Here is a 13278-nt window from a genome sequence, read left to right as displayed (position 1 = left end):
AGAACTTCATTTATCATAATTAATTCAAAATATATTTGAAAATAAAAATTAATTAATTAATAATTAATATTAATAATTGCATATATTATTATTATTAGTTTTAAAAGAATATTTTAATTTAGATATTTAAAATTTTAATTTAATTTTTATATTTTCTCTTTTCAATTTCATTTTTTTTTTATTTTTTTTTTATTAGTTTAAAATATGTCTATATTTCTTAAATGTTACTTAATTTATTTGATTATTTTATATATTTACGATATTCCACAAATTATTGTGTGTGTATATATATATATATATTTTTATGCCAAAAATCATTAGGATATTAAGTAAAGATCATGTTCCATGAAGATATTTAGTAAATTTCCTACCGTAAATATATCAAAACTTAATTTTTGATTAGTAATATGCATTGCTAAGAACTTCATTTGGACAACTTTAAAGATGATTTTTTTTTTGTACCCTCAGATTCCAGATTTTCAAATAGTTGTAACAAACCATACATCAATGGAAAGCTTATTTATTCAGCTTTCAGATGATGCATGAATCTCAATTTCCAAAAATTTACCCTTATGACTGGTTTTGTGGTCCAGGGTCACATATTTTACACATAAATATCTGTATGTAAAAATACATGTGTATATTTAAGAAATTAATTTAAATTGATTTTAAATGTTTTATGTATATATGCATATAAGTTATTTCCATATAAGTTAAGATTGAAATTCACTTTCATGTCTGAAAAACCATGCCAGACTTGTATTAATCAGCTTTTTCTGATCATTAATGCTCACAGAGGCCTCGTTACTCGTGTGAACTCAAACACGGCTGCGCTGTCATCACTCTGAGCGATCAGACGAGACGCCTCGTGTGAGACAGCAGCTCGATCGATCTCGTCTCTATTGCTCTGTCAGGACATCGACTCCAGTCGCTCTGCTTTTCTCAGAAGGTAAACACACACATAAATGACGGATCTGCAAATGTGTCGCTTGTGTTTAGCTGTTCTTTCAGAAGTTACATCGTCCTGCCAAGACCATAGAGCTCCAGCATCTATTCATCACTTCACAGTCACTAAAGGAGATATTAAAACTTATTAAAGGCAAAAATAAATTAATATAAATAATGTAATGGAAAAAATAATTATATGTATATTAAATATAAATAAATATTAAAAAAACAATTTATAAATAAATAAAATATAAATAATATTATTGTGATTTAACCTAAATCACACACAAAACGCTTGTTACGCACTCAGGAAAAAATATTAATCCTAATTCATTCCAAATAAATTAAAAAATAAAAATAAATCATGTTCGTGCTAACAGCAGTTACTATAGTATCACTGAGAAACTATTATAGTTTCAATTCATTTTTATTTTTTTATTTTCTGTTTTCATTTTAATTTTAAAGTTTTAGTAACTTTGTTTTGTGTTTTTGTCATTTTTATTAATTTTAAAATATGTCTATATAGTTTTAAAATATTTCGTTTATATAGTTTTTATTTTAGAAATAAAATAAAATAATGTCAAAACCCCTTACCATAGCCGCCTGCGAGCTTCAGTGTAAATATTGCATCAATATCAAATCAATTTGAACGCGATTTAAACTCGGATGATTGTAACCACTCTAAGTTCGTCTGCCTTGGGAAAGCTAGCGTGTCTCCGACATAGTGGACCCCTTCAAAATTATTTTATTTATTTATTTTAATTTGACATGGCGATTTTGTTCTTTTGAACACATGGGATGGAAATAGTGCTTTATTGGCAAATGTTTTATGCAATACTCCAATTTTTCCACACAAGTTTAATTCGAAACTTTGGACAGAAACATAGCTATAAATGATAATACATTTTAGAATTGCCCTCTGATAACTGGATATATTCAAACACCTTTCTCCCCTTAATATTGTACATTTAAATAAATAAATAAATATCAAAGTTTGTAAGAGCTGATTTTGTGGGAACTTAGAAGATGTAGAGAGTGAGAAGCTCAAGTAAATTTCTCACAGTTTGTTGAAACTGAGCAATAAAGATCCGACAGGAGCAACGTCTGATTTACATGCTGATGTAGCAGGAGCCCAGAGTGACCACACACACACACACACACACACACACACACAGGCGTCGTGGAGCCCCAGCTGATTGATCAGAAGTGTCTGATCGCTTTGGGTCCAGGCTGAATTTTTAAGTTCTGGGACGCCAGACCAGTGCTGACCTGCACAATCACTCACTGCTGACCGAGCCATTTCTGCCTCATCTGACCCTTACAGACCACAGAAAACTGACCTGAATAAAGCCAGGTCGCGCAGACACACCTTAGGATTTCAAACCACATACATTTCAACTCCAGCACGGCAGAATTTGATCTCAGTTCAGTTCAGTGACAGTGTTGCTGTCGTAAAATTCATCAATCATGAAACAAATCCAATTTCAGCGGTAAAGCAGCTCTACAGAAGACATCGGAGTCATTATTCAGATCAATTCAGTTCAAGTCAGTGCAGTCAAATCAATTATATTACTGAATACATCAGACGAGCTGATCTGTACTGATCTGGAACCACAGCAGCGGGTCAAACCTGTACATCTCATCAAAACACCACTAAACACTAGTGCACAGAGGGAATTATGGGAATAACAGCTCAAAATGAGATCATTATATGCAAGCACTAAGCATAAGTTCCTGAAAGTGCAATGCTAAAGTACAATGATCTTTATGCCATGACTGCTGTTAAAGGGGTCATATGATGCTGCTAAAAAGAACATTATTTTGTGTATTTGGTGTAATGAAATGTGTTTATGCGGTTTAAAGTAAAAAAAACACATTATTTTCCACATACTGTACATTATTGTCTCTCCTCTATGCCCCGCCTTTTTGAAACGCGTCGATTTTTACAAAACTAATCGGTCTGAAAAGCGAGGTGTGCTCTGATTGGCCAGATATCCAATGCGTTGTGATTGGCCGAATACCTCAAGCATGAGACGGAAATGTTACGCCCCTCACATACTGTTGATGCAGTGTCCGGCCGGAGCGACGAGACATAAACATTAAAACCCATTACAAACGAGGCATTTGTTGCATCCAGTGGGGACATAATTACGGATTATAATGACTTATACTGTCTTTTTACGCGTTGCGTTGCGTTGCATCGCGCCGCGTAAACATAAAACCATGTCTGCACTTGTGATCAGAGAAATGACAAACAACAAGTGCTAACGTTAATCCACACTGCCCAAAACTCACGTTTGAATCATCAGTGGCAAATGATAAAAGAAAACGTACTTACGTGAGTCAGAACTGCCAGCATTTTAGTCTAACGTAACTCTCCCAGGATCAGTAAACAGTCCTCCATAAAATGTGCTGGCGATCCACAGCACTAAGTTGAAGTATTCCCTCAGCGACCAGCACAGATCAGCTCTAGGCATAACGAAGCGGATATCGTCCTCTTTTGAAAGACCAAACAAAGTAGTTTCGCTTTCACAACGAAAAACACAGCGGCCTAGCGTGAGCGAAAGCCCCGGCTTAGCCTGAGCTGAAGCCGGGCAAGAGTGAGCTGAGGCGGCGGGGTCGAGAACGGCGGTCCCGGCGAAGGAGCGGTGAAAACGGTGAGGGCCGATCCGGCGATCCACAGCACTAAGTTGAAGTATTCCCTCAGCGACCAGCACAGATCAGCTCTAGGCATGACGAAGCGGATATCGTCCTCTTTTGGAAGACCAAACAAAGTAGCTTCGCTTTCACAACGAAGCACACAGCGTCTTCAGGACATGGCGGCAGCGGCAACAATACTACAACGAGAATAAAAGTTACGCCTTCTTTCTTTGCGTGAACATTTGGGCGGCGTTATGCAAATCTTCCCACATAGTGACGTAGATATGTGGGGGCGTGTTCGAACGAGCCGTTTTAGGGGGGTGTGGCTGACTCTTAACTTTTATAAAGAATATCTCTTTGGATTTGAGACTTTAGTCTTTGCAACTTTACAGATCTTCTTTATGCACCAAGAGCTTGTAACACTCCAAAGAGAAAGGAAAAAATAAAATCGCATCATATGACCCCTTTAAAAAAAAATTATAACACTGATTCTATAATTTCAGGTGCAAGTTTAACAAGGAAAATTCAGAACATTTTACACCTGGAAGAGGCTGTGCTCAGCACAAAATCAGCTGGGATTCACATTTCTGACAACAAAGAAATGACCAAACCACTGAGAAGTAAAATTGCATCAAAGTTCCCTTAAGCAAAAGTGAAACCAAAAACAGTAGTTATTCAGTGGAGAGGCTGTTTTTTGATCATTAACTACATTTTTACATTTTACTTTGATGCAGAAAATATTTCAACATATAAAACCCTTCAAAAGCAGCTATTTTGTCATATTTTTACTGAGGATTTTTGTCAATTAATTGTTTTTATCATTATTCAGACATTAGCATAAGCTTATGCCACATTATATCATGTTGTTACATATCTAAAAAAAAACAAAAAAAAAACTTTTGTACACATGCATTATATCTTGACCATTTGGCATATTTAGCATAAGAAAATGATTGTCATAGTAGAATGTGCAATTCCTGGTATTTAAAGATATTTACTAAATCAAGGGTAATTTCATTTTGAACCATCATATACCTCTTGATATGCATCAAGGATAAATTTATTTTATACTCTAAATACGATGTACATTTTACCAAAGCTGTAATGAGCAAATCACAATCATGAGAGATTTAGACAGTATTCAGTCAGATGTAGTCAATGACTGAAAATGACAGATTGTTTAATTTGTTTTTACAAAGAAGTCAAAATCTTATCAAACTCATGATTTATTTTTGTTGCCATGTCATTGTTATGAATATTTTTATTTGTAATTTACAATTTTAATTTATAGAAACACCCAATCTTAGAAAATATTTGTGGCTATATTTTTGGCATGAAAATTGAAGCATGCAATCTAATGTTGCAACTACTGACTTTTCCCCATATAAGTTTTTTATTTTTTCCCCAGAGAAGCACTTAACATATATAAATGTTCTATGAGTATCAAATGAGTATCAAACCACTCTGTACTGCATATGATCATTACACAGTTGAGCATTTTTAATATTATACAACCTGCCTTGCCTGTATTACGGAGGTTTGCGTCTGGCCTGATACAATAAGCCATGACATGATTGAAAACACATTTTTTACTTATTCTAATATATTGCCAAGAAGTATCCGAAACCACATGTACAGACTGTTTGATTATACAGACTATGCATCTTTGAAGAAATTGCAATATTAACAATCAACTAAATACAAGTGTATTGTTGTTCCTGGATTTTGCGACATTTGAAAATGTATGGTTTAATACAAATGATAATTTTAAGTTTTATTTAAATAAAAGAAACATTACCAATTTTGGACTTGTAATTTATGAAAAGTTGATATACAGCAAGCTAGTACAGTTTTTATTTTATTTTGGCGAATGGATGAAAGACAGCCTCATAATATGCTGTTTTTTTCTTCTACTTGCAATGTAGAATTACTTAACGAGGCAACTCAGAAGTGTTTCTGATTGGAAATATTAAGTTTTGGCATTTTATTCGTTTCAAACTAATTCACAAATGACCTTTCAATAGATAAAAAGACATGAAAATGCAGTGGGCCTTAAAAAAATACTTATCTCTTAGTTCATAACAACACAAACATACAAATAGTTAAATACTGGCAATAAGCTAATACTGCTTTAGCATGACATTTCAAGAAGGAATGGTTACTTCAGGGAATAGTTGTCTCCAAGTCCTTCTTTTGATTTTCCCCCAGTGAATTTTCTGCCAATGGTACAGTGTCGCGCTCAGTCAAACACTGATGTTTGGGAACCTCAGAAGGACTTGCAAAAGGTGCTGCACACATGCTACATTTATAAGGTCTTTCAGAAGACTGAAAGAGAGCTTCCACTTGACTGTTGTCTTCTCCACCACACAAAACCAAACTCTGTTTGTTGACCATAATGTGCGAGTCTGTGTCCTGACTCAGACAAACGTGTCGAGCAGCTTGATTGGCTCTGCAGAAGTTCTTTCCGCAAGCACTGCACTTATATGGCTTTCCAGTGTGAATGTACATGTGCTCACGCCAGTGACTTTTCTGAATAAACTTGCGAGCACAGGTCGGACACTCAAATTTTCTGCGTTTCATTTCACGACCCATCTCGGTGCCCTCCAGGTTGTCTATATCAGCCATTTCAGAGGGCGGCGGGGTGTCTTCCATCCATGCCTGTTGATCGGTATCACTAATAACATCACTGTCAGCACGCAAATGGTCCTCTTCCATATCCTGAACTTCAAGCTCAATAGTGTGACCATTTTGCATAGACAACATCTGCGGCTCAGTTGCTTGGTTGGTGTGGACAAGGAGATGTTCCTTCAACTTGCACCTCTGGTTAAAATGGATTCCACAATAATTACAGGTGTAATGCTTTCTGGAGGAAGCACTCTTACTCATTATGCCATATGTGAGGTGTCGGACCATTGTGGCTGCAGGATTCTGGGTGGGTGACTCTATGCCGACAGGTTGTGGAGATCTGTAATCCATATCAGAAATTTCCAAAAATTTGCGGTTAACGTTTTCAGAGTTTTTAGCATAAATGCCATCCTTGCATGCTGTATTTCTTTCAGGCCGGCTGTATGCCTGATCAGGTATCTGTATTCCATAAAGCAAGTTTGTCAAAGGTACACACTGGGACTCAGGGTTTATAAGAAGACTTGCCTCCTGTAATAAAGGGTAGGCATGCAGGAATTTTACACCTTGCTCAAGGCGAAGAGGGTCAATGGGCTGTGTGGTGAATTTTCCAGTGTACATTAAGTTTAGCAGGTAGCTGAAGATATCTGCTTGTATGTCTGAAGGCCTCAGTCGAGATAGATAGATAGATAGATAGATAGATAGATAGATAGATGATGGATAGATAGATGGATAGATAGATAGATAGATAGATAGATAGATATTATCAGATAATAGATAGATAGATAGATAGATAGATATTATCAGATAATAGATAGACAGATAGACAGACAGACAGACAGATAGATAGATAGATAGATAGATAGATATGATTGTTCACTGCAGTCTCGTACCTTCCTGGCTTTGTTCTTCTTCTCGTACGTGTCTGACAGCGGTTTCTTCTTGGTCTGGACGGTGGCTTTGGAGAACAGATCCTCAAACTCTTGTGTGTTTATGATATCAGGCTCTTCCAGTGAACTCCAGAGCGTGTTATTACTGTAAAACACACACACACACACACAGATATCGGTATCAGACAAACACTCGGCTCAGCTGGTCAGCTTTAGTTTGAGGCTCATTTCATGTCTAGAGTTTATTTATGCGTTTAAAGACTCAAGCTGGAGACTGATGGGAAGTATTTGGCTGATTCAGACTGCAGTATGGCGTCCGTGGATGAGAATTATTGGGTTTCTGCCATTGCTGAGAGACACGAGCAACACAAACAGGCCGATGGTGTACGAGGGAGTCTTTAACGACACTCCCGCCTGCCTTCACTATCGCAGTTTCCACTGCTTTATCCCGAGGAAAGAAACTCATTTCAGACAATACAGATGATCCGTATCCCAGCAGCTTCGCTTTGTACTGAAGGATCACAGAGTTCAGGAAGGTCATTAAGGTCACCTGGTCATTGAAATCACCCTAACCCATGTAGTAACCTTATATTACACATTACTTTCTCAGGTAATACACTGTAAGTACACATAAGTGCACATACTGCAAAATAAAGTGTAACCCTAATGTTTCAGCTCAGATGTTTCTCCTAAAATAGACGCAAAAGAGTCACTAATTGTGATTTTGAGCCATAAAATGAACGTGGAGCAGCTCGGATCATATTAAAAACTCAAACCTGAACACAGATTGAGACGCTCTTGAGACAAATGTGAGATCACTGGGGTCTTTTGTCATATTTACCGCTAAAATACTCTTTAAGACACTTTACCCTAGTGTGCAGTTTATATCAGAGTTATTACAGATAACTAAAACTAAATCTGAACAATATATTAAAAAAAATTTAATAAAATAAATGTTGAATGAAATAATGAAATAAAATATAAAAAATTATTTCATTATTTAATTTCTTATTTTAATTTAAATAAACTTAATGTACTAAAATAACTAAAACTAAATATGAAATAAAAATTAATAAAATTAAACATTAAAAAAATAATAGTATCTCAATTATACTAAAATAACACTGGTTAATATCAGCTCAGAGCAGAGTTATTATTGTTAACAAAAACTATAATAAAAAAAATCGTTACTTGAAACAAAATAAACATTATCTAAAAAATAATAACTAATAAAACAAAATGTAAAAAAATAAACATTTTATTTCAGTGTTTTTGCTTAAAACAAGAGCAAATATCTGCCAATGGAGTCAGTTTGAATTAAGTTGATCTTTCTGATATTTGTTCATGCTTTAAGCTTAAAATCACTTCATTTTGATCAATTTCTCAGAAAATAAATCATCATATCTTATATCATTTTTCTTGTTTCCTAATTTAAGAATATTTAGATATTTGTACTGGAAAGCAAATCAAAAATACTGAGTAAGAAAATCACGTTTTGAAAGTGTGGACATCAGTGTTATTTTACTATCACTGATATACGATTATAGATTTATCAATATTTTGGATTGTTTTTATTTTCATCTTTTCTGTTTTAATTTTAATTTTAGTTAAAGTTTTGTTGTAAACTATTTTGTTGTGTGTTTTTGTAATTTTTTTATGTCTATATAGTTTTTATTTATTTTATCAGTTTTAGTTTTGGTTATTTTAGTAAATCATGTTAACTAAAACTAAATTAAAATGAGAAATGCTGCTTTGGGAACTAGCTGAAATATTTTGAAATATTGTTTTATTACAATATCTATCTGTCATATTACGGATTTTGAGTCACGGACCGGATCATTTTTCGGATCAGCTAAAAAATAAAATAAATTAATACATTTGTGAAAGCTTACTTTAGGTACTTCTATACCACAGCACAAAATACTAGCTTAACTAATAAAGCTAGTAATAAAACAAGAACAATTACACAAATTACAAGCATTGATGAATACAACATAACACAGTTACAAATAAAGTCAGTAACAGTAGTATTCAGGTGCAGAAATGTAATAACTAAGTGTAAAATAACATAATAGTGCTCACTGCACAAGTTAAATACAGATTAATATTTGTTAGAGCTGTGGTGTTATTTGATTAGCAGAAGCAGGTATTTATTGGCTGCTGTCTCTTTAAGACCAAATGCACGGACATAATACTGACACACATCCGGTTTCTTTCTCAGCTGTTTACATTCACTTAAGACATAACCGACTGTTTTTACTAGAATAATTGCCAAAACGGGTATTGTATCATAACTTTGTGTTTATGTGAAAGAGGAATCAATTCGGTGTTCACGCGGTGTCTCTCTCTACGTGTGCGCACTTCTCGTGTGGCGGCAGCGGCTGAGCGCATAGAAAACAGCGCGCGAGTTTAAATTGCTTGAATGTGTAAATGATAAACTTTCACTCTATGATGGTTAAACTTAACAGCACATACGTGCCTGGTTCGTACGGATCACGGATCATCTACGATCCGTTGCACCCCTATTATTCAGACTTACTTCTTGTCCTGAATCTGGATGCGGTTCCAGTAGAGCGGTTTCATGGGGCAGGCCGGTTCGACAGCCGGTTTACGCGGCGCTTTCTCAGTCGCCTGTCCGAATACAAACCCGCCAAAAACAGGAGGCGGAGGAGGAGTTTATATTTTTATAAAAACTAATTCAAAATATTAATAAATAATTAAGACACATAAAAAGAACTACATTTAATAAAAATCACAAACAACAAAATTACTACGATTTTGACTAAAATTAAAATGAAAACAGAAAATATAAAAATAAAAATGATTTCAAATTTTTTATAAAAACTTTAAGACATTAAAAAAATAAATAAAAATTAATAAAATAAACAGCAACAACAACAAAAACCCTGAAACTTAAAATTAACTTAACTAACCTAATAAAAAATTAATACTGAATATATAAAACTAAAAACTAATTCAAAATATTAATAAAAAATATAAAGGCATATTTAAAAAAAATCAGAACTAATAAAAACAATAAAATTACTTAAACTTTGACTAAAATTAAAACAAAAATTGAAATGATCAAAACAAAATTTTAATAAAAACTATAATTGATTATTAATGATACTAAAATAACACTGCAATGCATAGAATGCAAAACATTGTTTTTTTCCTCTATATTTTTGTCTTGTTTTCCAACACAAACGTCAAACATTTTTAAATCAAGATACATTTACTTCAGATGCAAAGTGACAGAAGATAAGTGTTGTGTATGAACATTGATGATAGAGTTTTTTGCTGAAAACAAGAACAAATATCTGCTAATGGGGTCAGAAAAATTAACATTTTAACTTTCAATTCAGTCTAAATAAGTTCAGTTAAGATTTCTGAGCCCGTTGGCAGACATTTGTTCTTGTTTTAATCATAAACTCGCTTAGAAAACAAACGTCATATTTTGTGTTGTGTAAAATCTATATATATCTTTACGATTACATCCTGTGGAGGATAAACGCTCTTCTCAGAATGAAATGCAGAGCTTGTGCTCATATGTGACCCTGGAGCACAAAACCAGTCATAAGGGTCAGTTTTGTGAAATTGAGATGTATAGATCATCTGAAAGCTGAATAAGTAAGCTTTCCATTGATGTATGGTTTGTTATGATAGGACAATATTTGGACGAGATACAACTATTTGAAAATCTGGAATCTGAGGGTGCAAAAAAATCTAAATATTGAGAAAATCATCTTTAAAGTTGTTCAAATGAAGTTCTTAGCAATGCATATTACTAATCAAAAATTAAGTTTTGATATATTTACGGTAGGAAATGTACTAAATACCGCCGCTCTGGGATCATCAAGCTTTAAAGTAAATCTGCATTCAGTGCTAAACAGAAAACCTGAACGCTGTACGAGTTTAGAGACGAGACTCTGCTTAGCAATTACTTATTAATTATACTCCTGGTCTTACTGTAAGTTATTAATCAGTGACGTTACTCTGAAGAAAACAAATGATAAACTTTCAATAAAATGTCTACTCTGTTAATTTAGTATTATTGAAATAATGTAATAATTTTTTTTACTATTTTGAATTGATTTTTTTTTATATTTTCTGATTTCATTTTAACTTTTGTTAAAGTCTTATTTATGTAGTTTTAATAAAAAATGTTCTAGTTTGAGCTATTTTAATATATCAGATTAAATTGTATTAATATTTTTAATTGGTTTTTGTTTTTATATTTTCTGTTTTCATTTTAACTTCTGTTAAAGTTTTAATATTTTTTTTTTAAATTTATTTATATTTATTTATTTTTACATATGTCTATATGGTTACTATTAATTTTTATTTCAGTTTTAGTTTTAAACTAAGTGAAAATGAAAAATGTTGCCTTGGAAATTAGCTGAAATAAAATAAGTTTTCCGTTTTTTATATACATTTTATTTTACATTTCAGTTAAAACTTATTTTATTTCAAGTTTTTAGCTGAAATAAAATAAGTTTTAAGTTTTTTTATACATTTAATTTTATTTCACTTAAAGTTTATTTTATTTAAAGTTTTTTACGGTTTTAGCTGAAATAAAATGTTTTATTTTTTTATATTTTATTTCAGTTCAAGTTTATTTTATTTCAAGTTTTTTACGGTTTTAACTGAAATAAAATGTTTTATTTTTTTATTTTATTTTATTTCACTTAAAGTTTATTTTATTTCAAGTTTTTTATGGTTTTAGCTGAAATAAAATAAGTTGTATTTTTTTATGTTTTATTTTATTTCAGTTAAAGTTTATTTTATTTCAAGTTTTTTATGGTTTTAGCTGAAATAAAATAAGTTTTACTTTTTGTATTTAATTTTATTTCACTAAAAGTTTATTTTATTTCAGTTTTTTATGGTTTTAGCTGAAATAAAATAAGTTTTACTTTTTGTATTTAATTTTATTTCACTAAAAGTTTATTTTATTTCAGTTTTTTATGGTTTTAGCTGAAATAAAATGATTTTTTACTTTTTTATATTTTATTTTATTTCACTTAAAGTTTATTTTATTTCAAGTTTTTTACGGTTTTAGCTGAAATAAAATGTTTTATTTTTTTATATTTTATTTTATTTCAGTTAATGTTTATTTTATTTCAAGTTTTTTACGGTTTTAGCTGAAATAAAATAAGTTTTATTTTTTTATGTTTTATTTTATTTCAGTTAAAGATTATTTTATTTCAAGTTTTGTATGGTTTTAGTTATCTATAATAACCCTGGAATTCAGCTCATACTGCATCAGTAACATTGGTTTCAAAGGCTGTTTCTTTCTGCCTTGTTAAACAGAAAGTCCGTCAGATTCTGTCACAGACAGACGGAGATCTGGAGGCCGAACACACAGGGCTCGATCCGACCGTCTCTCAGGACATCTAGTGTTTTCTGTCAGTACTGCAGGATTGTTTGATGCAGCGCTCACATGCAGTTTCTCCAGCTCTTCTTTACTCTCTCTCTTCAGCTGGAGGAGAGCGGCCTGGTGCTCTGAAACACACAAAACAACATTCACAGAGAGAAAAACACAAAGCACTACCATACATGAGCTCAGCTGTGCACCAGCTTCATCTCAATGAAGAAAGAGTACAGAGCCGTGAAATGAACGTGGAGGTTAACATTCAGTTCATTAGGAAAGAGTAAAGATCGTTCAGAACCTGATGAGAAATCTCAGACACTGGGTTCTGCTCTTTACAAGAAGAGAAGTGAAAAGAGTCTGGATAAAAATGTCTGTGAAATTAATAAATGTAAATGCAAATCGAAAACAAAAGAAAAGAAAAAAAAAGAAAAGAGAAAAGAAAAGAGTCTGAACAAAAGTGTCTGCTAAATTAATACATTTAAATAGAAAAGAATCTGAATAAAAGTGTTAAATTAAATGTAAATGCAAATGAAAATGTAAATAGAAAAATGAAAAAGAGAAGAGTCTGGATAAAAGCGTCTGCAAATGAATAAATATTGAAATAAATAAGATATTTCAGAGATCTTTACTTTGAAAACTTGTGTTTAAAAGCATTGATCTTTCAATCATATTCAATGTAAAGCTCAATAAAGCTCAAAATCTTTATGCAACAGACTCTAACTAATTAAACGTAAAATCAAGTCGAATCAGTGCATGTAATATGAGGTGAGAGAGTGCATGCGTGTTTGATGAAACACACACACACTC

The 13278-nt window shown here is 32.6% G+C and overlaps 1 protein-coding gene across 1 annotated transcript in view; it reads right to left on the bottom strand.

Annotated features, from left to right (window-relative positions):
- LOC107711906 (formin-like) overlaps positions 1-13278 on the bottom strand; it is a 58881-nt gene that overhangs the window by 38915 nt on the left and 6688 nt on the right. The window contains exons 4-7 of the mRNA XM_016516996.1: positions 12433-12602; positions 7376-7611; positions 7104-7245; positions 5818-6804 (exon numbers count right to left, since the gene is read on the bottom strand). Of these exons, the coding sequence (XP_016372482.1) occupies positions 5818-6804; positions 7104-7245; positions 7376-7611; positions 12433-12602 (1535 nt within the window). The remainder of the gene's footprint in view (positions 1-5817; positions 6805-7103; positions 7246-7375; positions 7612-12432; positions 12603-13278) is intronic.

This window comes from Sinocyclocheilus rhinocerous, unplaced genomic scaffold (genome assembly GCF_001515625.1).
Source record: "Sinocyclocheilus rhinocerous isolate Xijiao unplaced genomic scaffold, SAMN03320098_v1.1 scaffold2493, whole genome shotgun sequence".
Lineage (NCBI taxonomy): Eukaryota > Metazoa > Chordata > Actinopteri > Cypriniformes > Cyprinidae > Sinocyclocheilus > Sinocyclocheilus rhinocerous.
This window is presented reverse-complemented; position numbering and strand designations above follow the sequence as displayed.